We start from the raw sequence: 27406 nt of genomic DNA, 5'->3' as shown, positions 1-27406 counted from the left end.
TGTGTGTACGGGTATTTTCCTTTTTTTTTAAACTTTGAACTTCTCAGCTCTTCACAGACACAAAGAAGCTACTTTTCACTTTAACAAACGACACAAACGATGCAGACTCACAGAAACCCGGATCTTCAAAGAAATTTAAAAGACGACATGTATAACGCAGACATACCTGTAGTAGCCAATAACAGCGTCGGTGGAACGTTGGTAGGATCGCAGAATGCACATAACAGCCGTAGATACACTGCAGGAGAGGTAAAACACACGTCTGTATGCACACTCCATACCACAAGAGCAATCCAGATAAGCGAACCACTCCGTAAACACTGGTATATAAATAACGTTGGCAAGCATGGTAAATATTAAGATAACGATATTGAGGCTATTGGCATCCAAGTTCTACAGCAAAGCTGGTAAGAGACACTCTAGATACCGACTTTGGCATCGCGGCAAGAATCCCAGCCACGGGGAGGGGTCACGTGCTTATGAGAACCAATAGGTATACGGCCTACAGGCTTTATGATCATGAGCGACGCCGTAGTGGTCGGTCCGTGGATTACGTGAAGGTTCTTTAAACGTGCACCGAAATCTCAGCGCACGGCACACCGCGTGTTTAACGTCCATCGCTCAAGACGTCCGTATACCTGCCACCAAGTTGATGGCGTCCTCGGCAGGGTTCGAACCCGAAACCTTGGGATCAGTAAGCGGACACGCTACGAACTCTCTAGACTCTGATGTGCTGTGCAATCGTGCATGATGTGTACAGTTCACGTATAGTATACCAAACTAGGACAACTAAGACACACTCCAATGTATACAATCCACATATAAACGGAGTCTCAGAACCCCTTTGGAAATCCTGAAAAAAAAAAAGACTCTTCCCGCAGGAGGACCTCGTTAGCGACACCAGCAACTTTATTTACGCGCGCAACAAGAGAAAAGACGCCGCCAAACGAGGAAAACAGACAGTACGTAGGAGCGGCAAGAAGGTTGTCCAAATATTGGATTAAGGGGCAGGCTGGAGGCGAACATGAGAGACACTTTGACTCAATTACATTAAGGCCTGCCGGCTATAGGTAAACCGAGACAGATAACAAACAAGATTACGTATGGGCAAAACAGGTTGCTTTCGGGAACGCATCTGTTTCGCGGTTCGTCCTGTTTATTTAGAGTAGCCCAGTGGATACATCGAGTGCTCGTTGGTGGTGTGGGTCCGATGTCGGGCTGAAAATCGGAAGGCTCGGATCCCACCACGCGGCTGTGACATTCCTTCAGTGATAGGCAAAGTACCTCAAAGTTGCACTTAATGTAAAGTACAGTATAGGCGCCGACCTAGGGGTGGGGGTGGAGGGCTGGCCCCCTCCGAAAAGTCTACTCAGCTGACACTCATGAATCGTGCGTTTCATGCGAGTGATCGTGAAATTCCCGCGAATATTTGCCTCAGAACACGGAATTCCCGACCCCTGCCCGACATCTGTGTACGAAAGAGGGGGGGGGGGGGGGGGAGGCGTTATGCCCGGGGCCCCTGCGGCAGATCGAATACTCTCCGCCTATGAAGTATACTACCAAGTACCTGCCACCTGTTGTACTTTAAGCACAGTACAAAGTACCGTACACCAGTGTTGTACCCGCTACCCGAAAAAGGTAGCGCAATACTGATACGCGCTACCTGAGCAAAAAGTAACGAAATCCCGATATCGTTACACGTACCTAAAAGTAGCGGAATATCGCTACCGTTACCCGTAAAAAGTAACGCGATACTTCATGCGCTACTTTTTAGGAAAGAAACAAACAGTGTCGTTGATGACGTACTTCAAACCGTCTTAAAGTAATAAAATAAAACTATCTCAAAATAATAAATCGACGTCCAATGGAGGTTACACGTAGGTTGCCTGAAGGCTAAAATTTTGAAAACCGTATTTTTACAGATTTACTAAAGCCTACTCGGTATCCTGCATATCTTTTTCTCTTCCTCTAAAGCAAATAAAGCACAAAGCAAGTCTACCAATAAAAGGCTCAACAGCTTTCTCACAAAAAGAACTCGGATTGCCCGGAACGAGCTTTTAGTAAACATACCATGGTGTGCTTTTTCAAATTGTACGTTGACTTCCTTGACGCACAGATAAAGCTTTCCCACCGAGGCGCAACACCACGCTACTGTTTTGTACTGTAGCAGGCCATGGTCCCTCCATTGCAGCGGACAAGAAATTGCAACTGTCAAGCACCTGAGCGTACGTGGCGCAATGTCATGTGGAATGTCATGACTCATAGCTAGCGAGGACGGCTCCAGAATGGAGTGACGTCAGTTTGCAGACAACTCCCACAATGCACCAAATCTTCAAGAAGGTTCATCCCAAATAGGGAACACGTGGAGGGCACATCCTCTTTGTAAGATAACGGCCTCTGTGCCCTCCTTTCGGCTATTTGCCCGGTCTCCCAGAATGAGTTGTAATATCGGGCAGCTTGATCGAAGGCAGGCAGCGTGCAGGTTTGATCATAGGTCGAAGTCGAGTTGTCGCGAACCCCAGCTCAGAAAGTAGCGGTAGCGCTCAAAGATTGCGCTACCGCAAATTTGTAGCGGAAGTACTTCTTTCGTTACCAGTTTTAAAAAGTAGCGCGATCTCTACTCCGCTACCGAAAAAAGTAACGGATACAGTAGCGCCGCTACTAGTAACGGCGCTACGTACAACACTGCGTACAACAAATGGATACTTAAAGTAAAGTACAAAGTATATTTGTCAAAGTACCTTAAGGTGCTCGCCAAGTACATTACAAATTTCGATCCTATATCGCTGGACGTTTCAACACTTGGTGGTAATAAAAGGTGAGTTAATTATGATTCGAATTTAGAAAGTTTTTAGCGAGCATTTTTGCTAAGTGCTAGTTAGCAATCATGGATAGCTTCCAGCTGACTCATTAATATGAACTGGAACATGTGAAAGAATTTGCATTTACACGTGCGCGGGGAATCAGTTCGGCCCTTGTGCAAACTATTATCATTTCTCTACCTATCCACCCGCATTATGCGCAGAGTGCTCGTGCTGGTCTCTGAACGGAGGAGACTTGCCTCTCAGACGAACGAGACACATCGCCCGCAGGAGCTAAGCACCCTTTTTAGAAATTATTCTCTAATATATTCTCCACGTTTTGCGTTTGCATTGCCAATTGGGTACCTCAGTACTTGAAAGGGCACAGAATAAAAGTACTTAGTACAGTACAAAGTGTGCAAACTGAAACGTATGCATCAAGTAAAATACAAAGTCCTCGGCAAAGTACTTAAAGTAGTACTTCAGCACTTGGTACTGCAAGTACATCCCATCACAGCTTTCCCGACGGATGTCGGTGCAATTCCCTCCCAAATCGCATACTAACCCTTCCGTCTCCCACTCCGTCCTGCTGTCATCTCTCAATATGTCCGTGTCTGTACGCCACTCACAGTCACAGTTGCATCGCGGTGTTAGCACGGAACAAAAAATAGTTAAACGGGAAGAAGTCAACTGATCTTCGAGTCACGTTCTGCGTACGCGTCTGCATGGCCAGTACAGTGAACCCTCGTTATTATGACCATGGTCGTTCCCGAAAATTTTGGTCATAATGCGGAATTGTCATATTAACGGGGGGAATTTGCAGAGGTTCCACTAAATTGTTCCGTGGGAGTATGGTCGTAAAGCGAGAATGTCAGATTATCGGGGGTCATATTAACGAGGGCTCACTGTATACGAATCGGATGCTAAGGAAGTGGCAAGCTGACGGCCGAAAAGTGTTCGGGAATCGAGCGAAACAACGGTATGCTGCAAACAAATCAAACATTCGCTTACGACTGAAAACTGTACCCCGAAAGGCGAGCAAACAACGGCACATTTAGACGCGAAAAAAATGTTGCAAACAGCTGCATATAGTGCCGGGAAAAGCGAAAGAAATTTACACTGAACCCTCGTTAATATGACTCCCGATAATCTGACATACGCGCTTTACGACCATACTCCTGGGGAACCATGCAGTGAAACCTCTGCAAATCCCCCCCGTTAATATGACAGTTCCGCATTATGAACAAAATTTTCGGGAACGACCATGGTCATAATAACGAGGGTTCACTGTATACAGTGAGCCCTCGTTAATATGACCCCCGATAATCTGACATACGCGCTTTACGACCATATACTCCTGGGGGACAATGCAGTGAAACCTCTGCAAATCCTCCCCGTTAATATGACAATTCCGCATTATGAACAAAATTTTTGGGAACGACCATGGTCATAATAACGAGGATTCACTGTATATTGACCTTACAACCTCGACACGCAGCTACGCATCTTAGAATGACAGTGCGTGGTAGGCGTAAAGTGGGGCGGACAAATAGGGCACAGGATGTTATCGGGAGCCGCACGCAAAATTACATTAGGCTGACGAAAGCAGGCGTGAAGCCAGCGTCGATAACCCTATTCCTAGCGCGCAGGCGGTAATTATTGGACACTCACGTCTTTTGTCGCGCGCGCGGGGGCCATGAATCGGCCCCACTAATGAGACGAACACAAGCGACGGCTGATGGCGGTGCCCCGGACGAGAGATAAAACTGACACCACAGATAAGAACGGGGAACGTGTTGATCGAACGACAGTCAAGTCAGGCTATCAGACGACAGTCTCGGACGAGGCCATGGAAATCGTAAGAGGAGGGGGGAACGAAGAGAGAGAGAGAAATGGAGCGTTGAAAGAACCCGAGCCGAAGGTCCAAGTCTGGATACTGCCACGATGGATGCAAACATCACTGCTGCAACGTTAGGTCTCCGCTGCTAAAGTTAGCAGAGCTTAGGACTTAATACAGTGAACCCTCGTTATTATGACCATGGTCGTTCCCGAAAATTTTGGTCATAATGCGGAATTGTCATATTAACGGGGGGAATTTGCAGAGGTTCCACTAAATTGTTCCCTGGGAGTATGGTCGTAAAGCGAGAATGTCAGATTATCGGGGGTCATATTAACGAGGGCTCACTGTACTTCAAAACGATAAAACCCCTGCTGGGGAGAGTAAAGGACTGGACGACACACAGTGCACTGATTGACAAACAAGTTCTCAATTATATGACGCACGAAACCGCCCAATTTTTAATCCGCAAGGCTTAATTAACTTTTGCTATTGCTGGTCATGGAGGAAGGAATGGGAGGATGCGCGCCCCTTTCCAATGAGAAGCCAAGATGAAATTATACGGGGGACAGCCATGTGACGCCACCGCTTAGTTTCAGTTTTGCAGTTGTCTACATCGCCCTTCGGCAGTGGCGATCCCTAAAGAAGATAAATCCTGTCCCTTACGTCACTTGCTCCACGCTTCGTGAGCCCCTGATTCGTAAGAAGTAGTGACAAGACCAATCCAAGACGAAGGCAAGACAAGACAAGACATACCTCGGTCCCCTGGACTTTGAGCTTCATGTGGTCCTCTCGCGTCGTCTTGCCGTCCTTCCGCTTTTTCCAACAGTAGCCGTCTCGCCGGTAGCGAACACGCTTGCGACTGTACAGCAGCATTGAACCGCTCTTCGGCCTGCAAGTACACATATCGAACGGGTTGTGGTTCTTTACACGCGAGAAGTACTTTCCCCTTGTATGTGTTGTACAAACAACTCTGCTTCGAATTCTTCCCCGGAATGAACTCCTGGCGACTTCAAATTTAGGGTGTTTCTTATCTAAACTGTCCGTTTTGTATTCTCAGTCATTTTTTTATCACCTTTATGCGGGATTAAATGAGGCGACGTGCCCATACTCAGCATCCAGCAGAGCAAAATTATTCTGTGAGAGCAGCGCCGAGGAATTATATTGACACTCTTCGTCAAGGAATCGGGTGAAATTGTATTTGACCGTCTAAGAGCTCCGAGACTTATTTCGGAGGCCAGGCTCAATTCAGAGGCTTTTCTTTCGTGTTCATACGTTTCTTCCGGGGATAGAGCATTATTAAATTTTCCCATTCACGTTGGACAGTTACAGAACGTGCCTACACACGGGCTTGTTTTGCTACGCACTGAGTCCGACAGATAGACAAGTGTGTCGGAAGTAGTACAAAATTCTTTGTGGCGCTCACAATAACCACCGTATACAAGCAGTCGGATAGAACCCAAGTTACGAGTAACGTGTAAATGTAACCAGCCACTTTTCAGTAGCCTGCTTTTAGCCTGTTTTTCAGTGCCGAGTGATTTTTCTCGGAAAGTCACTTATGGCTGTAACTATGTACCGTAATTTCACGCGTATTAGCCGCGGCATTTGCGAGATTTTTTTTTTCTCACGGGCGCTCTGCGGCTTATCCACTGGTGCGGCTCATCTGATGACTATTTTTTCCTAGTATTTTCCGCATACGCCGGTTTTAACGAAAGGGCGGACAGTGTCTGTGGAACAGCACTGCCCTGCTGATGCACGAACAGTGCGTAACAGGGACGGGTCCACATTCGAGTAGATTAATCTTCCTGGTGCATTCCCCAAATTCACGTCTTCTGGAAGACCACTGACCCATCAATCAATGAAAAACGCCCAACAAGTGCACAATCCGATCTTGGTAGAACTCTAGAGCTGACCCCGGAGTATGGACTACAGGGTTTATGGATTTCTCTATGGTCTCCTTTGTCCCACAAATCAGTCGTCTCGTATTGCCCGCGGCTTATCTGCCAGAAAATTTTCAAACGTTTCCTATAAACGCGTACTGCGGCTTATCTGCGGTGCGGCTTATACGCGTGAAATTACGGTAGTTCCATTTACAAAGAACAAACTAACTATGACTCAGACACTATTTCCGCAAGCTAGCTGTAGTTCAAATAACTGAAAATACTTTTCTCGACAAGTATACCTTACCCACAACCCCACAACTACGTACAAGCAATGCACGGCGAGGAACTCTCATTTGACTCACCGGATTTTGACTTCTCGGGAGAGCCATTCTTCGTGTCTGTCGAAGCTGATCAGTATCGCTGCGATTTCCTAAAAAAACACAAAATGTTTCGTTCGTTCAGTCAATTACTGAAGGCACACACTATAGTCCACTATTTAATGATTCACTTATGTTTTTTTATGATTATAAATAATTAAAATTAAGAATGAAGAACAACGAAGGTCAGAGGCAATGACGGCGAACTTTCCGAATGAAACACGGAGCTCCATCAAAACGATAATTAAAATTCAGCTCCAGCAAGCAGACGAGCATAACAGTACGCGTCAGCTCAAACTAATCAACACACAGAAACATAAAAAAAAAAAAAAAACGCACCGCGGTCGCTTCTGGAAGGACACCCATTGTGAACATCCTTTACAATCACCCGCTGCGCCTGTTTCAGACCTATATGCAAATACGTTGGCAACCGTGGCAGGCAGTCACGCCACCTGGCGGAAACAGCAAGAACGAAACAAACATAATAATGTTTTGCAGGAAAGCATCCTCTTGCTCGTTTACGTTCCTTTCAGAGGCGGATATCTCGTTTGAATGCGTGTACATAATAACGCTGCAAAAAGGGATTTCCGCTTTGTAGAAACAGAGGAACGAGCTGCGTGTCATAATAAAAGGTGTCACTTTGAGCGGAGCGTTCTTTCACCGAAATGAATATTCGGCGTGCAATAATGACGAAGCCACCAGTGTTGTGCGATGTTGCAGCTGCAAACGACCTGAAAGGAAGAAGTTTCCGTCGGTAGTGACTCGACGTTTTTCTCTTCGTTGTTCATTGTTTGGGCTTGGCGTTAGGACTGCAATACGAATGGCAAACAATACACTATCTCGCGAAATGTCGTGTATTTCGCTACAGCGTGTGTTGTTTTACGGAAATTTGACTCGCGCTGTATCGACTGCAAAGCTTTGTACAGGATTTCGGTTTCGACAGGTGCGCAGCTTCGCACTACATCACTTATTTTTTATTGAAGACTGAAGGATCGAACAAGTCGTAAAGCTTCACCACTTCTTTTTTTTTCTGAGAAAAAGTTTATAAACAGTGTCTACATCGAATACACATGTTTCAATTTCAATTTTATTATTGGTTGTGCCATACACAGTATACAGTGGGGGCCCCGTTACAATGTTATTACAGTAATAATTTTATGTTATGGTAGACATGGGTCTCACTTCTTCTCTTCTGGTGGTGGAGAACCGGTTAGCGTGCTGGCCATGTCACGTTGAGACTGGGAGGTACCCGGGTTCGAATCTCGGTGTCGACTGTACTGTCTGTGGTTTTTTCTGGGTTTTCCTCAGACACTTTAAGATATATGTCGGCACATTTCCCTTAGAAGTCGGCCCAGGACGCACATTCCCCCAGGGCGTCAGTCGTGACGTTGCCCGCCGACAACGGCAAGCCCTTTCACAATCACCACCACCACCACCACTTTCTCAACCGGGTAACACGGTCTGTATGTTGTTTATTGATAACTGATAACGACAAAAAAACCTAAGTTGTTGTTACAGGTGACTCGAAGGCCGTGGGATCGGCCGGGGTCACCATCAGTTTTGTGGCATGGTACGAGTTTTATTAGACCCGTCCGGCGTGGAAGTTTAAATACGGTGCCTGCAGTTTTCCTTGGATTGACCGGCAGACTTTCAGGCTGCACATCGACACAGTTCTCCCAGAGGTCGGCCCAAGACAGCACCCCCTGCTGACCTTTCTCTATACCTCTCCCCAGCTGTACCAAAACGCGCGCAATGCACTATACGCACAGATTACAGGCGTCTATTTTCTGGATGCACGAGCCAGCTTTTATTTTCTGCCACCACGATGACGTAAAAAAAAGGCATCATCTCACTGTGAACGTACACGTGCATGGTTTCGAAGTAATCCACTAGCACATGCAGTCACGCAGGAAGGCCATCCCACTGCGTTTTTCCAACGTAACGTGCATTTTAACGTGGCCTCTTTAGAGCCTACTTTTCCGAACTTGCCCTTGACCCAACCCCGTGTACGTGCTAGGACGAATTGTTATTGTTTCGCGGAGCTTCCAACTTTCAGCTTAATTGGACTATTCCAGGGGAGCCGCCTAAGTTAATTAAAGCGTGTTTTCAGTGCGGTATCTACGGCGATTTCGGTCCTACAGCTTCGACACTTACTCTAATGGGCTGGATGAATTCCTGACGAGTGCGCGGATGGTCTACGACTGGGTGCCAGTAGTAGGTTCGAACGCGAAGCATACGAAATGTGTGAATGAGTGTGGTTGTGGTCGTGCATGTGCGAATGCGTAAATGAGGCGGCGCTGAATCTATGAACGTGTGAGTGAGGTGCTGCATGTACGAATGCGTGAACAGCGGCGGCGGTGAGTGTGTGAACGCGTGAGTGAGCTGGTGCATGTGTGAACCCCTGAATGACGCGGCGTCGAATTGTGGACGTGTGAGTGGAACGACGCATGTGTGAATGTGCGAGTGAGGTGGTGCATGTGTGAATGCGTGATGGGAGGCGGCGGTGAATGTGAGAACGTGTAAGTGAGGTGGTACATGTGTGAATGCGTGACGAGAGGCAGCGGTGAATGTGAGAACGTGTAAGTGAGGTGGTACATGTGTGAATGCGTGACGGGAGGCAGCGGTGAATGTGAGAACGTGTAAATGAGGTGGTACATGGTGTGAATGCGTGACGGGAGACAGCGGTGAATGTGAGAACGTGTGAGAGAGGTGGTGCATGTGTGAATGAGTGACGGGAGGCAGCGGTGAATGTGAGAACGTGTAAGTGAGGTGGTGCATGCGTGAATGAGTGACGGGAGACGGCGGTGAATGTGAGAACGTGTAAATGAGGTGGTACATGGTGTGAATGCGTGACGGGAGACAGCGGTGAATGTGAGAACGTGTGAGAGAGGTGGTGCATGTGTGAATGAGTGACGGGAGGCAGCGGTGAATGTGAGAACGTGTAAGTGAGGTGGTGCATGCGTGAATGAGTGACGGGAGGCAGCGGTGAATGTGAGAACGTGTAAATGAGGTGGTACATGGTGTGAATGCGTGACGGGAGACAGCGGTGAATGTGAGAACGTGTGAGAGAGGTGGTGCATGTGTGAATGAGTGACGGAAGGCAGCGGTGAATGTGAGAACGTGTAAGTGAGGTGGTGCATGCGTGAAGAGTGACGGGAGACGGCGGTGAATGTGAGAACGTGTAAGTGAGGTGGTACATGTGTGAATGCGTGACGGGAGGCAGCGGTGAATGTGAGAACGTGTGAGACAGGTGGTGCATGTGTGAATGAGTGACGGGAGGCAACGGTGAATGTGAGAACGTGTAAATGAGGTGGTACATGGTGTGAATGAGTGACGGGAGGCAGCGGTGAATGTGAGAACGTGTGAGACAGGTGGTGCATGTGTGAATGAGTGACGGGAGGCAACGGTGAATGTGAGAACGTGTAAATGAGGTGGTACATGGTGTGAATGAGTGACGGGAGGCAGCGGTGAATGTGAGAACGTGTAAATGAGGTGGTACATGGTGTGAATGAGTGACGGGAGGCAGCGGTGAATGTGAGAACGTGTAAGTGAGGTGGTGCATGCGTGAATGAGTGACGGGAGACGGCGGTGAATGTGAGAACGTGTAAGTGAGGTGGTACATGTGTGAATGCGTGACGGGAGGCAGCGGTGAATGTGAGAACGTGTGAGAGAGGTGGTGCATGTGTGAATGAGTGACGGGAGGCAACGGTGAATGTGAGAACGTGTGAGAGAGGTGGTGCATGTGTGAATGCGTGACGGGAGGCAGCGGTGAATGTGAGAACGTGTAAATGAGGTGGTACATGTGTGAATGCGTGACGGGAGACAGCGGTGAATGTGAGAACGTGTGAGAGAGGTGGTGCATGTCTGAAAACATTAGTAACGCGGCGCGTGTGTGAATAAGCGAGTGAGTATGTGAACGCATAAATATGGGAGTGAAAACATAACTGTGTGAATGCTCGAGTACGTGTGGGTGTACTATGTGTGCATGAATGAGTATGTGCGAATATATGAATGCATGTGAGTAACCTGCGAATGTGCGTGCTAAGAGACAACGTTATAAGCTCCAGATTGTGTCATGCCCAAAGGTCCCTTTATAGAGCACAAAAATTCGGCTACCTTATGCAAGGTCATCATTGCACACAATGTTCCAATGTTCATTGCACACATTGCGCAATTTGTTCGGCACATGCAAAATGCGATTAAGTGGTTTTAAAGAAACTACGCGGCGTGTATCATTACGTCTGCATTCCTGCAGAAACCAGGTGACACTTAAAAAAAAAAAAAAACGGTAGTCAGAACACCCTCCGAGAGCTACACGCAGCCTGTAAAGTACGCTTTTCCCGCGTATCGCGAGTATATCCCGTATCCCAAGCAGCAAAATGTACTGAAAGTCGAGTGCAACAGGGGTGGACGGGTAGGTGGAAGGCCTTGAACAGACTCGTGAAACTAAAGAACATTGATAAGACACATACCGTCCACCCCTGTTGCACCCGACTTTCAGTACATTGTGCTGCTTGGGATATAGCTCGCGCAAAACACTCGACGCGTGGAATTAATCGATCGCTTGCGACTTATCTGACACTGACAAAAGATGCAATCACCGTTCACGCGCGTTACATGTCGAGATTTATTGATGTTTACACACGTCGACATCGAAAGGCTGAGCAGAGGGCACTATAGTTCCATCACCATTCATGTAACTACTTTCCGGTCGTCAAGGCGTTCCTTTACATCTTTCCCTTTACATTTCTTTCAAGAAATGCTGCTCAAGCGGCAAAGTCAGACGCATCATGACAGGTTACAAAACGGTTGGAAACCTCCCAACAAAGGCTGAGTAAACAACGCTGAAGGATCCGATCGCGTCAACGATTTCGAATCTATCATGCCTCGAATACACGAGATGATTTTCTTGACGAAATGTTTGCCGTTGAAGTCCCTCTTTGCGAACCGGCTCTTATACTTCTTTTTTGACAGCAGGCGATCCTTTGTCAGAAAACATGACGTCAAATACAGTTATCAAAACGGTTACTGAAATGATTTCGCGGAAGTTTTTTTTTTTTTTTCACTCCTTTTTAGCGTCCGCGATACAACTGTAGCTATATAAGCGGAGATCTATAGCACGACTGAGAGTCAGACATGCGTGATAGATGATGACATCATGTGCCGCTTCGCAACAACGAATGAGCAATCCGGGTCGATCGGTTCTTTCCCCAGAAGGCATGAATCAGCGTCGGTCATCGGGAAAAGCATTCACTAGAACTTCTCACGGGAGGAGACTGAACCGAAAACTGTCTTCTGCTAAGTCGGAAACATTGCAGAAGACATATAGTATAACTTTCGACCTCTTGGTGTGGCTTAGTCTGTCGCTAGTGTGCCAGGATTAGATTGTTCATAGGAAGCACACTGCTACAGCGGAACAGGATATAGGTGTCACCACGTGATTGAGCGCTTTCTCGAGCTAGTTGCTGCGAAAGCAACCCGTGGAAGGCCACTTTTATGAGTAGTATCCCTGCCACAGGGGCACAAATAATGACATTAAGTACTTAGTGAGCTTGTGATGTCATTCGTGCGGTGCCACACGGACAGTGTTAACGGATGGCATTTGCCTTAACGCCATTTTCTGCTTACTGAGTTCGCCACAACTCATTCACCCATGAAATGCCTATACTCTCGCTCCCATTGTTAGCGCAGAGTGACAATATTAATTTGCATAAAACCCTTTCTGCCGTACAACACAATGTGATTCGATAAAATTTGAGTTTTCTGAAACATCTTTTGACGAAGAAAGTCCCAAGTTGTTAGAAAGTTTCAGCGACCACAGCAAAAGAACTTGAGCTACCGCCATATTGCTTGTTTTGGACTCTGAACCGGTTGGCAAATACGTTAACTGACAATGTTATTCAAATACATCAGAACTGCTATACATGAAGACCCACTCGATGTTATTATATTTCAGAATATTACGTGCATTTTCAACACGTTTAAGTAGGTTTAATTTTTTTAAGATAGCGCACCTACATTTTACTTAATGAGTGGACCGCAACGAAATCATAGCGTTTCATGTCATTCGAAAATGACGTGTGTCACGAGCTTCGCAAATAATGTCATTCGAGATCCGAATGTCATTTGACGATAATGTAACTCTTCGTGCCCAAGTGGGATGAACAGATTATCAGACCGGCGAACCCGCGTCGTCTATTCTGCATTAGACAGCCGAACCGGGGGGCATTTCATTTCGCACGAATGCCGCGTGTACAAAGCAGAAACGCAAACACAGAAATTGGATTGGCGCAGGAACACAAAGCTGGGTAAGAGAAGACACGCAAAAAAAAAAAAAAAAAAAAAATGGATTGCGGACGAATCACAAAAGCGGGATCGCGGAAGGTTTACGAGAAGAAAGTCGATCAAAAGCAGACACACGAAAAACTGGAATGGATCAGAAAAGGGCTGTTTCGGATTGCTGACTTGGCCGCATGATTGCTCCGAAGCGTTTCTGTTTTCGTCTTCCGTTGGCTTCTTTTGCCGTGACTTCTGCCCAGATTTCATGTGTGCGGCCGTCCGATATCGTCGGGTATGAACGTCTTTCGAAGCGCCGCGATGAGACATTGCAAGTGCGACGAAGCGAGAACATGACAGAAACGTCGTCTGCAAACTTCATCGTCTGCTTCTTTTAGTGCATCGTTGGAGTGCTTCGGATGGCCGGCAGGAGGAGCATAAACAATCAATTGGTCAATCAATCAATTGAAAAAAAGCTGTGTCGTAAGTAATTCCGGCGGCACGTTTGTAAGAGGGAAACTCGCAATAATTGTGGCAAGAAGCGCAGTTTTATAGTTTAGAGTTAAGCGTGAGCTTAATATAAGATAAGAAGATAAGACTGTAGTTTCTCATCCGTATTTAGGAACGACTGACGCAGTGAAATCTAGAAAGAAAGAAAGAAAGAAAGAAAGAACACATTAAGCACACTAACTCAATGTCAAAACCGACCCCTTGATCGAAAAATTGATCAGGTGCAGAAGATAATCGATATGCATATTCCAAAACGATTTTTTCTTCAACCGGGCACCTGGTATTCACAAAGCATAATAATGAGTAGCACTGCTTGTCCTTGTAAAACCACCGCTGTTTTATTTTATTTTTTCGTTTATAATTGCATATCATGCATGTACACCGGTCGCCTCGGGAATGGGCGGGGTTAGTATGTTGCGTGGAACCTCTGCTGACGTGTAGAATATATATAGCGCTCAATACGAAATTCACGTCCAGCGTCGAAGCGTATTTTTCTGTGCAGCGTAATAATTGGGACATCGCAACCTCACAAGTTTATCCGTCTCATGCTATGAGCAAACGGAACGTCCAAGTCCCATGCACAATGATAGTTACGCTGCTCGCTAATGTTTCTTGCCATTACATTAATGAATTGAAAAATATCCGTTCAGCCACCCGCCTTGTTAATTCGGGTCGCGCAAGTCAACATTTTCATACGATTTTCTTTCTTAATTTCGTGTTAGCGCCGCGAAGCAACTGTGGTTATGAGCGGCGTACAGACGTGGATAGATGGAGAGAGGACAGCAGGAAGGAGTGGGAGACAGAGGGGTTATTATGCGTCCTGGGGCGACATCAGGGGGAACTGTGCCGACATTCGTCTGGAAAGCCTTTGGGAAAACCCAGGGAAAACCTCAGACAGCACCAGCCTGTGACGGGTTTCGAACCCGTGTCACCTTCCAGTCTTGACGTGGAAAGCGACCATCCTAACCACTATACCACGGGAGCTGGTATATTCGTATGAACTTTGGTCTATAAGATCTAGTGCGATAACTAGCTAGCTGGCGCGGTACCAGGATAGAAGACTGGGCACGATGATTTTACTTTGACGTTTTTCACGCAGTTCTGAGAACAAAAACTGCGCCAACTGACTGACTGACTGACTGACTGAACAGAATTCTAACGCAAGCAAAAGTATTCTCGCAGTATAAATTGACATACGGGGTACTTTTCAAAATCATCCGTATACGTGTCACAAACGAAACAGTTACGCTCCATGTAGCTCCACACGCTTCCTGCAGCCCTCCAACAACAACAACAACAACACTTTATTTTAACTTCTCCAAATCTTAGGTTGTCACGCATTCCCGAAGCCCTCTAGTTCAGATCGACCGAGCAGAACACACACACAAACACAAGATGAAAGAAAAAAGAAAGAAGAACACATAGGAAAGACTCCATTTTCTCGCTCTATAACATTTATCAGGTCACGAGCGGAGCAGGAGTCCCAAAAGTAATCATCCCACAATTACATCTCTTTCTGCCGCTACAAGTTTATATAAGTAATCTCTTCAAGGAAGACCAATAGAAGAAGCGGGGCGATAAAAGAAAAGAGAAAAATGTGGTAGTTGAGTGGCGCCCTCTCTGTGCCTTCGTAGCACGATAAGAACACTCCTACGGTGAGCACACCCTGGACAGAGAACGAGGACACACTCTTTAGCAGAAAATCCCATTTCTTCGTCGACTGGCTGCGATTCATCAAATCCCTTAAGAGCCACTTCGTTTCCAGACCTCGCCTGTCCATTTCGTTTTGTTTTAGTTTTTTTTGGCAAGATTGGCATACTTTTTTTCCCCCTCGTTACAGAGTCACACACTTGGTTGGTGTGGTGCGTTGTTTTTCAAACCTATAGAGGGAAAGGTCCTATCGCGTAGTTACAACCCCTTTCTGTGGGGTTCACCAATGTTAGCTTTAATGTTTCGATTTCAATTAACACTTAATGAATGACTTAAATGGATTTCAGGCTCTAAGACATAGACGTATCTTATTTTCTGTCGAGGAAAACAAGTTTAATCACTACGCTAACATAAACAAAATACAGAAGACAGAAGCCGACTACGCTAACGTGTAACATCCACTACGCTAACGTGAAAAAGGATGCGACGATCCTTCGAACCCCAATTTTAAAGTGAAAAGGAATGATCCGGAGTGAAAGTTTGTGTGAAAATTTTAAAATATTTTATTGCCTAAAAACACTTTTCTCAGCAGTGTAATTAGCCTTCGTCAATACTTTAAGTGTGAGATTAATATTTTTTCCTTTCTGTATAGTGGTTGTGTGACCCGTGAGTTGTTTTTCGTTGAAATGCACGTGACGCGGCAACTGCTGCATGACACCAGTGACCTCGTCAAGACAGATGCAGTGGCTTTTTGTTGCTGGTTCCAGCCCCCTACGGAGGCTAAAACAAATATTAATAAATAAATAAATAAAATAACAGGGATTGATGAATTTAACCTTTATTGTAAACCGGCAGTCCCTCCTCAAAAAACACGGATTTATTTTGCAGAACTACAAAGGCAATGACCCGAAATGTCCCACAAAAGCCCTAGTATCATAACCAACCCTATTTATAGTGAGCAATGTAGGCTCTGCCTAAGCTCACCAATAGGAGCCCATTTTTTCTTTCTTTCTAATGCCGTTTTTCTGTGGCACCGTGCACTTTCGAAACTGTGCAGATATGAGCAGAATCGTTTTCTGCACTTAGCCAAACTTCCAATCTTCTTAAGACATTTCTCACGACTCGGAGCTTTCTCGTCCTCGTTTCTTCTTTCCTCGTGGTTTAATATCGAGTTGGAGCTCTGCCAGAAATGAAACTTAATAGAACACTGCTTCGTTTAAACCTCGCTGTACCGTGGCTTTCTTGGCGGATTTGCGCCGACGAAAACCGAGTGCAGTACAAAGGAAAGAGAATGAGATTAGATCATATATAAGAAGAAAAAAAAAATAGAGAGAGAAGAAACTGCTGAATGTGCTGCCGGAAAGGATGGCAATCTCGTTGGCAGTCCTCGGGCAGCGAACAGGGATGGGCAGAGCACATTTTAAAATTCAAACTACAAGCTGCCGAAAATAGCTTGTGTTGGCAGTATGCAGTTCCATTTCTCTCATAATTGTGTACAGCACATAAGGCTTCACTGTACAGTGTGTGTTGTTACCGTTATGTACTTCAACTGAATGATGTCAGTTGAAAAAAAAAAAAAAAGTCACCAGCAGTGGGATTCGAACCCACACCCTCTGACTGCCAGTCAGATGTGTTACCACCCCCTCTCTCCAACGTACCAAGCCACGCCATTGGATACACGGGGGAAACGCACTCACCCTCAACACCTTCATAGTGAAAAATACAGGCTGAGGGGGAGGAGGTGGAATAGAGGAAAAGGAGGAAAGGATCGCGGGAAAGGGAAGTGGGTGAGGGGTGAACGAGCACACAGAGAGAGAGAGAGAGAGAAAAAGAGAGAAAGAGCAAGCGTGATCGCTCAAGATAATACGAGGAAACATATGTTCCTGTGTGTGGCTGGATCATTGATGTTACAAATTGCAATAAACAGGCTTGAGCGCTACACTGGATCGTATTGGAGCAACCGGATTGGACTGCCACATACTTTGAAAAACGCATCGACGCAGACAAACCCTTCTTTGCAGGCGGAGATCTCATTCATTTCATTTATTCATAGCCCAAAAGCCCTAAAAGGGCATTACGTGGGTGAGTAGGTGATGAGTAGGTGAGTACATGATGGTTGTATACGGCCTAAGTTCTAGCTGGCTCGAAACAATCACCAGCAGCTTCGCACAACCACTGATCTTGTCCCCTCCGAACACAAGGCTTAATGAATAACAATGATAATTATAATAATCACGAATAATTAAGAAAACGACTGGTGAACGCGGAGTTGGGTCTGTGCTCCAGACTTCTTCAAGCTGTAGTGGAATGTTGAAGGGAAAAACCCCGTAAAAGCCCCTATGAAAGGTCTTGAGACACAAATACGGGCAAAAGGCTGCCGGTATCACCTTCCTACCGGCAACCGGCAGAGCGAGCAAATAACCGGCCGTGCCGGTATAATACCGGCCTGGTGGCAACCCTAATCCCACTGGTGGTGCCTTAACTTCAACTGCCATCAATTCAATTGAAGTATGCAACTCGACGTTGTGAGGCTCGTGTTGTTTGTCCTACGTTTAATTGCCTCAACCACTATGCAATGTTAGCGCAAAGTTCGAATACCATACGAAGTGACCAGCTCGCCTCTACGAAGTACTCAAAATTAATGTGATAAAAGTAACGAGCAAACTAGTTAACTTAGTTAAGTAAATTAACGCAGTGACTAATGAGGTTCATCCTGCTCACGTGAGCGTTTGGCTGATACAGTAAGTAGGTTAGAAGTTAGTTGTGGATCTTGCAGTAGTTCCTCCAGTGGCAAAAGATAGTATAGCATTAGGTAACTAGTAGAAACCAACTGGGCCTTAGCGCTTACCGAAGCGTACGTGTTCTTAACAGCTCAAGCAACCAGCTGTGCACAACTGCAACTAATTTCCTTTTTTTCTTTCTTCTATACCGCATCCCTTGCTCGTTTAATGTGTTCGTTAACGTTATATTGTTGCTAATGACAACACGGTTTTCCATTTTCCCCGAAGACTGCGTGTGTACAGGGGAGCAAACGACGGGATCTCATTAAGCCGCATAACGATCCAACGAAAGACAAAGAAGAAGCCGTATCTTCCATCTGCTGCCGCTAAAGGAACGACCATCTGCGAAGGGAGCCGTAAATATGGGCGACAGACTGTGAGAGGAGGGTCTGACCGTATACTAAATGGGATTCCTTACTGTATATAGCAACTGGCAAGAAGGTTCAGAGAGGACATATGATGCCCCTGCAAATGAAAGCAGACAAAGAAGACATCGTGAAATTAAAAAAAAAAAAAAAGAAAGATAAGACAGCACTGTCCACGGCTCTCTAAGAATTCTAAGCGTAACCCCAGCAGCTTTGCACAATACTGGACAGACCTTTAAATAAAGAAACATTTTTATCGCTTGAAATCGCTAGGCACATCTTTTTATTTGTAACATTATTATATATATTATAAAAACATTATATAAACATATTATATATAAACATTATATGTTATAAAATGTAATAAAACATTATTATGTAACATTAACCATTATAATGTAAAACATTATAATATAATGTTATATATATATATATTATAAAAACATTAAAATGTATTATTCAATTTTACTTCTATTATTTATTTTTATTATGAATTTGTATTGTTAACTTTTATGTTCGTTATTATGTTCAATTTTTTTTTTTTTTCAAACGACCGTATCGGTATCATTACGGGGAAGCTGCGGAGCTAAATCTTTTCGTTTTTGATTGCGACGGTTTGCGCGACAAACAACGTGGTATCTGCCGCGCTTTGATATGCACACCCTCTTTAGAAACCCCTCAAGTTCATCAGAGAGTCCAAGAAGTGTTCAGACGGTGGACGAATTTTCAGAGAGAAATGAGATCTTGCTCACGCTGATGTACGGCACATGGACCAGATTACGTCGCCCCGGAAGGTCAAGTCTTTGTAAATTTAATCGCGATAAGCGATAACTAAGGCCCCGGGATTTCCGCGAAATATCGCGGAATCCTTCGTTCGCACGGAATTTCACGGAATCCCTTATTTTTAAGGGTGTGCGGATATTCGAGTTATCGAATTCGAATCAAATATCAGTTAATAGAAGTGATTCATTCGCGAATCGAATGCCCAATATTCGGATTTCCGAATATCCGACTATTCGCCGAATACAAACGACATCTCCCGAAAGTGGGCTTCACCTGAAGCCTCTCTGCATGAGGTGAAGCCTGCTTTACGAAACTGCCCATGCTGCAAGTCAGAAAACCATACAGAAATACGGTGGTTGTGAAAAATGTCCGTTTACTTTGTTGATGACCGTTTACAGAAATACCACGGTCCCTTGATAGGGACCGTGGAAATACGATGATTGTTGTTATTGGCGTTAGACGCACAGCATTGACATTACAGTGCGATTTCTATTCGCCGATAGCTGTCAGGTAAACCATGTACACGCAAGGAAAAACATCGAAAAACGCCGATTTCGTGAAAATCAATAAACACCGAAAAATATACGCCGAATCCGGTCAAAAATAAAAGCGGAACCCTAGTTAGAACACCCATTTCGACATTGACACCACCACTATCATGGTATCGCGCAGCGATCGTGCGTAGTATCGTGTCGCCGTATGTGTGAACTGGAGCAGACAGACAGGTTATGTCGGCGGCGTGGTTTGGCGGCGTGGTTTAGCAGCTGTTTGCTTGTAAACCAGGCAGAACAAGTCATACATGTGACGAGGAACGCCAAATATTTTTTTTTATTATTATTTATTTACCCTCAGGGCAAGAAGCGTTACAGAGGGATGTGGACCGTAAAAAGGTTAGAGGCAACATGATAGCAATAAGAACTTGCTGTGTTAGGAAATTTCACACTTGGACAAACATAATCACAGACAGCTGTTTTAAATAGGTTCATGGATGAAACCGATGTGAGACCACCGGGAAGAAATTTGCTAACTAAGATTGCGGTAAAATAAAGCTCCTGGACTGGAATTCCCAATTCAGGTACTTTACGGTAAAACGGCTCGGGGCGACGTCTGGTGGGAAATAATCCCCAATTTGTCGAGCAACAGTGATCTATGTTCCCGACTGGCTTGCTGCTCGTGATGACTACGTAGCCGACTTCTTTTGTTTTAGACCCAGTGTTACGCGCATGCAATGGAGTTTTGCCGCCGTACTTGACGAACAATGCGCGTTTGGTGGCAAATCCGAGACAGTGTTGCCCGTAATTTTCATTTTCAATTTTCAAAAAAAAAAAAAAAAACAATGAGCGCCATTGGGACGAAAATTGTGACACAAGAGTACTGGGGGCTCACGCTATCGAATACGGATAAATTTTCTGAGATTGCATCTCTGCTGCTTTACACAACCTTCGGCGAACTTGACCCAATGCTCCACGTAATACAAATACTAAAGCTCAAGGGACAGGGCTCTCGTTCAAACGCGAGGGAATACAGTCGTATAGTTTCTTATAGTCCTTTCTTATAGTTTCTTCGCATAAAGGAATTTGACCGTGTTAAGCCTAATATACGACTTTCCCATTCTATCTCAAGCAGGCGTCCCGCTTACTAGAGATTAGATCAACATTCCCACGTTTCGTTCCATGTCCCAGGAAGTAAAGAATGTTCGGGTTTCAATTTTGAAGACCGGGAGTCGATCGATTCGTTATCTTTTTCCATTGCCTGCTACATTTCAAAAAAAAAAAAAAAAACATGCGCGAGGCTTATCTTCAAGATAGCGGAAGAAGAGGCGGAATGGAAAGAAGCGAAATGGAAGCCGCGCAAGAAAGGAAGACGCGAAATTAATAACGACAGCGACAGCGCGCAGATGAGTTCAGAGTGCTAGCTGTCTCCGATCATCTTTTTCTTCGTCGCAGATGACGTGAAAGAAACGATGACGTCATCAGTGACGTCGATTGTCGGGGCCATAGGTGTTGGGTATACCGTCAAGGTGGTAGAGCTCTTCTTCTTGTTCTCTCAGGCGAACATAGATGACACTGAACAGCTCAATTGAATGGCGACGTCGACTTTTTACTTTTACATATTGAAAACTAGGAACACACACACACACACACACACACACACACACACACACACAAAAAGACAACACACAGCTCTCGTGTTCATATTGTCTCGCGGTTTTCAATATGCATCACTATCACCAGCTCACTTGCTTCCTAACCTTTCTTTTTGCTTCGTTTTCGTTTTATTTATTCATTTATTTTTTCTCTCGGGTGAACAGGTTTACATTTTTTTTTCTCGTATTATCGATATATCGAATTTTACAATTACACTAAGCAGGCATTGTCTGATGTTAGTGAGAACATCGACATTTTTTAGCTGTATCGTCATTGTCTTCTTTTACAATATTCACGGAATGAAAGCGTTCTTCCATAAACGTTATACATGTCACATGTATCGCTCGCGGAACTCATAGTATTTGCGAAGAGCTTGGTAAAGTTCAATGAGGTTAAAGACTGGCCTGGTTGGGTGAAGCGTACTAAAAGCGATAAAACCCTCAGTGCAGGTGGGACGATAAGGGACGACACAGATAAAGCACTGAACACGGCTTGGTAAAAAAAAGCGTCATTCGTTTTGACCACAGTGCACATTACGATTCTCCCAGAAAGTTATCATGTTCGAACCTTCCCATGTACAAGACACGCTCCGGTACAATCAGTGGCCGTTGAGCTCTCGCTGTCAGCAATGCACAATTCTGAACTTGAGATGATAGATAGAAATGAGGAGAGGCTGCTCGTTTGCTATTGCTTCGGAAATTGTCCTATAGGTGTTGCCTGGAACAGCTCTAAACCGGCGCCAGGCTTGCACAGTCTCTCATCCTTTTCCTTCGATTCAATTGAGTTTAAAGAACACTCCTGTAATGATGGCTATAAATGCCTAGCAGAGAGTTTTCAGTGCCCTCTTAAGGCGCCTAAAACTGTTTTGCTTTTAGTCCCTGCGCATCCGGCCTCTGGACATGTGCATCGTCATCAGCGTCATAATCATCGATTTCCTCCTCCTCCTCGTCATCAACGTATAGTCCTCATCATCATAATGATAACCGTCATAATGGTTCTTATAGTCATCATCAACATTAGCCTCTCTCGTGAGCGCACTACCACCAGAGTAATGATCAGTAAGCACAAAACGGTGGCTATTATCGGGACGAGGTAAGCATATGCAAGCAGTTCGCTACAGTAGCCCGCTCCAGTTCGAGCTCGCTCATGGTTGCTGGTAGTCTGCTACAGTTCCGCAGCAGGGTTCTTGCTGTCCAGGGTTCTTGCCGGTTCCTTCAGTTCGCTGCGGGTGCGCTCCAGTTCTGCAGTAGTCTGTCGCAGGGCGTCCACGCGTTGAAGGGCCAAAAAGAACGCGAAACCGACGAAACCAACGAGAAAAACGCCAACCAGGATGGTAACCAGCACCCATTTTCGTTTCCTGTTCGTGTTTCTCGGCTGCATTCTTTGAATCCTCTGCATGTTGTCTGGTACTGAGCGGGCTCGGTCGCGTCTTCCTTCCATCGCTCGTTAGCGAAGAATATTTTAAAGTGGTTGGTTCCGTAGAAAGAGTTTCGGCTCGCTTATGCTTCTGAAACGAAGGAAATATACCCTTGTCAGTTTGGAGCTCTAAATGCAGTTTACCAGGCTCAAATTTGACTTCACTTCCTTTCCGTACGTGTCGCACTTATGGCGTTGTGCATCCTGTCGAGTGACTTTATCCGAGAAAGACGAAATTATCGCGCGAAACGAGCGACTTTTAAGGCGATAGCTATACAGGGCCCGCCAAAGCCCACGGCCGTTATGTCCGTCCGTAACAGCTGCGTGGAGAGACGAGTAAATGGCACGGGAACGGGTGCAGGCGCCCGAGGATAAGGATCTGAATGTGGACCTATAAAGCTGGCGCATGTAAACGTGTTTGGCATAGTTCACAAACAATGCAGCCATTTTCTTCGGCATGAGCAATACCCATATTTCCAAAGAAAATATTCCGGTTGCACGAAATTTAGGCACCCACTATATTCCGATTGCACCTTCAATTGCACTGAGTTTTGATCAATTTTGATCAATTGCGTTCAATTGAACAGCGTTTTTTCTTTCTTTTTTTGTCCGGACACCTCCTTTAATACAAAGAAGCGATCCTTATTGACTTTCGTGGAGGAAAACGGCTTAGTGAAACGGCGGTGTTCTCCGTTCGGGCTGTTTCGGTATCGCTATGTCTACCAACGTCATGATTACGTCACGGTGACGTTTTTTCGGCAGAGGTCTATATTGCCGTTTTAATCCTCGTTATCACCGGCAATAAGACCGAAAATCCGACGCGAGTTAACGCAATAGTTTCTGCGCAATTTGATGTAATGCACGACAACAGCAGATGGCGGATGTTGAGAAAGAGTATGCCGGAATTCCCTCTCTGGATATAGGAGACAACGTCACTCCGTAAAGCCCAATCAGTGAGCGCCCTTCGGCGAGGACAAGTTTAGTCGGGGCGTCTGCAGGCCACGGAGGGTCCGTGATCGGCTTATGGAATGTTGTTTCTTGTGAGCGTCGAACGTGTTCGTATAAAGCAAGAAGCGTATCACCGTGTTCCCGCAACATGCTCGTGTCACAACTCGCACTGGTAAGCGCATTTACCGAGGGGTTTTCACTCAGTATATTGCGGTGTCTTCCCAACTCGCCGAATGCATTGAAGGCCCGGAGACAGCCTTAATCCTTTCAACTCCAAATGTGTTGTACCAACCGGCCGAATGACCGAGATGCCCACTCCCAATTCGCCGAATTCACCCTGCTACCGCGTCTTACCCCTGTCACACGGGCAGTCTTCAATGATCATCGAAACAAATTGCCATTGAACATGTGCGTAGCGCCACCTAGCGTGTAGCGTGACAACTTCTCAAACAGCATTGGATTCAATGCTCTCTGACAGGTTGACGCACTACATTCTAGATGGCGCCACGCGCATGTTCGGTGGCCCTTGGTTTCGATGATCATTGAAGACTTTTCTACAGAAAAATCGCATTACCCGCTTCGTTCACTTTTTTGATCATATTCGCAAAATAAAGACACTTCGAGCGAGAAGTACCATTATTGGCTATGCAATAGACATATCTCGCGACAATATTTCGCGTACGTTGAGCCGTCGTCTGTACGATTTTTTGTCAGCTATAGTTCGACTTGGGGTTCAAGCTAGGTGCGTGGTGTATACATAGTCACATAGCAGGGTATAGTACGTAACACAATAGCCCTGTCATGCATGATCAAAGAAACGAGGACGCAAGGTGCATTAATGCAAATCTTCACTTACTTAATCCTTATCCTTCGTTACATCGTAGACGCTGGCATTAAGTCTTCTCCTGCCGTTTCCGAAATGCTGCCGTACTACCTCTGCGGAAACCACTTCAAGGCTCGTCGTTCACTTCAATGATAATGGCTTCGCATACGCGATAAGTAACTTGAGCTGATCCTTTCAAGTGGCGCGACTTCACACAGCGAGATATGTTCTTGTCTCGCGGACGGTATCACTGAGAGCATCTCCAAGCAACCCTGACCGGACTGGACAGCAGACTTCTCCGAATTAAAACATCTCCAAACCCTGCAGGCTGTTGTTCGGCCTGTTACAGACACCAAGTTGGTAGGTTTGCCGTCACTATTGATGTAATATCTGGGCTTTCACCGCATTCCCTCCTTCTTTTATTTTATTGAGACTCATCCGGTCCTTGGGTTGACAAGGTTTATCCTGTTACGGCGAATTCGGGTGGTCATTTCCTGGCAACTGTTTTTGCCAGATCCCGAGGAGTCATGTTCGCGTGGCGCTTTCCGAGTGCCCGGGATTTGCCAGCGAGCACTTTTTTTCGACCGGTCTCCAAACGACCGAGCAGCGGGTTGCCCAACTATATCCGGTGTCGTCACATCCGCAGTGCAACGGTGGCGAGTGCCCTCATTGGCCCGCACGTCGAAGTTCACGTGATTTAGCAGACGACGAAATCCGAAGACGAGCGACCGCGATGCCCCTAGCGTGATACAAGGGACCGGGCGAAACTGAACCTAAACCTAAAAGCGCTAGATTCCTGGCACTGTTCCGGTGGCGACGGTCACGTGCTCCAGCTCGGGCCCCGACCTAGAAATTTCCGAACGCTAGGCCGTATTGCCAAGAAATGACCACCCAAATTCGTCGTTAGTTGCGCTGGTGGACAGCGCGATACGCTCGCGCGCGTGAGCCGCACGACGTCGTCGGTAGTTCGTCACGATCACGACAATCCTCCTGCTACACGCCATCACAGTCATGAACATAGTTCCCCCTCCCCATAATGACTGTCATTATCACCATTACAATGGATGTCATGGTCGTCACCGTCCTCCCGCAAAATCATCATCGCCTGCAACGCATCCCCCCCCCCCCCCCGCCCCACATAACGAGTCTCGTGATCACTATCATAATGACTGTCCAGAGGATCGTCGTCGCCGTCGTAACCTTCCTCACGGTCTTCGTGATGATCGCCCATAATCACAGTCATGATCAGCTGCGTACCCAACACCGTAACACATTTGTGCTCCTCCACTATCGTCGTGGATATTTAGCGCATATTCAGGTATTCGAAATATGTGTAGGGCAAGAAAGAGACGCGGAATGTCCCCCACCCCTGCCCCCGTGGAGCTCCAAGGTCACCTGTGGTACCTGCACGAACTTTGCTCGCTCGTCTTCACGATTTATACTCAGACGTTGGCATCATTTCGCTCAACCTTACCTACGAGCCCGTTCGGAGAAACATTTTGCTAGGAGCGAAACTTTGCACAAAATTTGTCCCCCCCCCCTCCCCCGAATTCTTGATTTTCCTTCTCTCTTCTGTCGTCCTAGAGCGATTTCTTCCTGCCCGAAAGGTTAAAGTCCCAGGGACTTTACGAAAGGTGTCTTTTTAGCGCCCCTCCAGGCGGGTTCTGGGGGAAGGAAATTGCCCCCTCTTGCACCCCCCGTAGATGATGGCACTACTCTTTGCAATCCCCCCCCCCCCCCCAAAAAAAAAAGAAATTGAGGAACGCTCATAGTATAAATGTAATCTAACATATACGACGAAACTGTGGCCCAACGGGAATACCGTGTCGTTCATTCCACATCGCCATTCTATTTTTGCGAGCACGTCTTCAGAACTCTCTGTATTCCAGGCAGCGCAGCGTTCACACGAGAAATCCTCGTTTCTAAAACCCGACACGAAAACACTTTCCGTGATCCAATCTTTCCTCAGCCTTCCGCAATTTGGTCTAAATCGCGTCTCCGCAAACTTTGTGGAGGCAAAAAGCGGCGCCATACGGAATCAAAGGCACCGGCGGCCATTGCATTCCGGAGAGAGCCGAGAGAGGGCGTGCGTGATGCTATTCGAAGTACAATGGCCCTGCTTGTTGATGTTACTCTGTGTTTAGACACTGATCCTCGAATATTTATTCTTGCATCGCTGTCACGATGGTTGAAAGAGTGGAAAAGTGCTGTCGAACTTTGACAAAATTCCGGGCGAAAGTCAATGATTCGTAAAGGTCTTTGAGGGCCAGCAGGGCCGTAGCGATTGGGGGGGGGGGGGGGGGGGGCAGCCCCCGGGTCCTCTCCCCAGAGAGTGCGCCGAACGACAAGCCCTGGCAGATAGTTCGTACAGTATAAAGCAGGAATGAAGAGAATTTGAATTTACGATCTCGGCCGTGCGAATGAGCGTTTTATTTGTTTACAGAGCTTCTGACCGCAGTGAGGTGGGGCTTCACGTTTACCCTGCCCCGGGTGCAAACTCACCTCGCCACGCCTCCGGGCCAAGGTATAAAGGAAAAGCAAAACTATAAGCCGCTCTAGTTTTCTTATAATGGTTTTGTACGAGACGCAATTCCTGCTCAATTCTAGAGAACTTTGAAAGATAAAAAGGCAATGTTAGTGGAGGCGGAGTCAAGGGCTCATTTCCACGGATTTTCGGCGAGTTTATTTCGGCAATCGGATTATGTACTGAGTAAAATGACTACGGGGAACCCATTTCCGCAAAGAAAACGTTAGGTTGCCTTGGAAAATTTCGGAGTTCAATTCAAGAAATTAACTCTCCGTCAATTGAA

General features: G+C 46.1%; 1 protein-coding gene and 1 long non-coding RNA gene across 12 annotated transcripts in view; both read right to left on the bottom strand.

The window, feature by feature from the left end:
- Positions 1–27406, bottom strand: part of LOC135370001 (calmodulin-binding transcription activator 2-like) — a 195286-nt gene that overhangs the window by 26233 nt on the left and 141647 nt on the right. For all 11 annotated transcript variants that reach the window (XM_064603646.1, XM_064603648.1, XM_064603651.1 and 8 more), the window contains 3 exons: positions 6884–6951; positions 5395–5530; positions 167–238 (listed from right to left, as the gene is read on the bottom strand). In XM_064603646.1, coding sequence (XP_064459716.1) covers positions 167–238; positions 5395–5530; positions 6884–6951 — 276 coding nt within the window. The remainder of the gene's footprint in view (positions 1–166; positions 239–5394; positions 5531–6883; positions 6952–27406) is intronic.
- Positions 21280–24734, bottom strand: LOC135370647 (uncharacterized). The gene is made up of 2 exons (XR_010415412.1): positions 24630–24734; positions 21280–22916 (listed from the first exon to the last, which is right to left on the bottom strand). It is a non-coding gene; the product is annotated as an uncharacterized LOC135370647 (long non-coding RNA).

The sequence above is a fragment of the Ornithodoros turicata genome, chromosome 10, assembly GCF_037126465.1.
Source record: "Ornithodoros turicata isolate Travis chromosome 10, ASM3712646v1, whole genome shotgun sequence".
NCBI lineage: Eukaryota > Metazoa > Arthropoda > Arachnida > Ixodida > Argasidae > Ornithodoros > Ornithodoros turicata.
The sequence above is the reverse complement of the archived record's forward strand: the minus strand, read 5'-3'. Positions and strand labels throughout refer to the sequence as shown.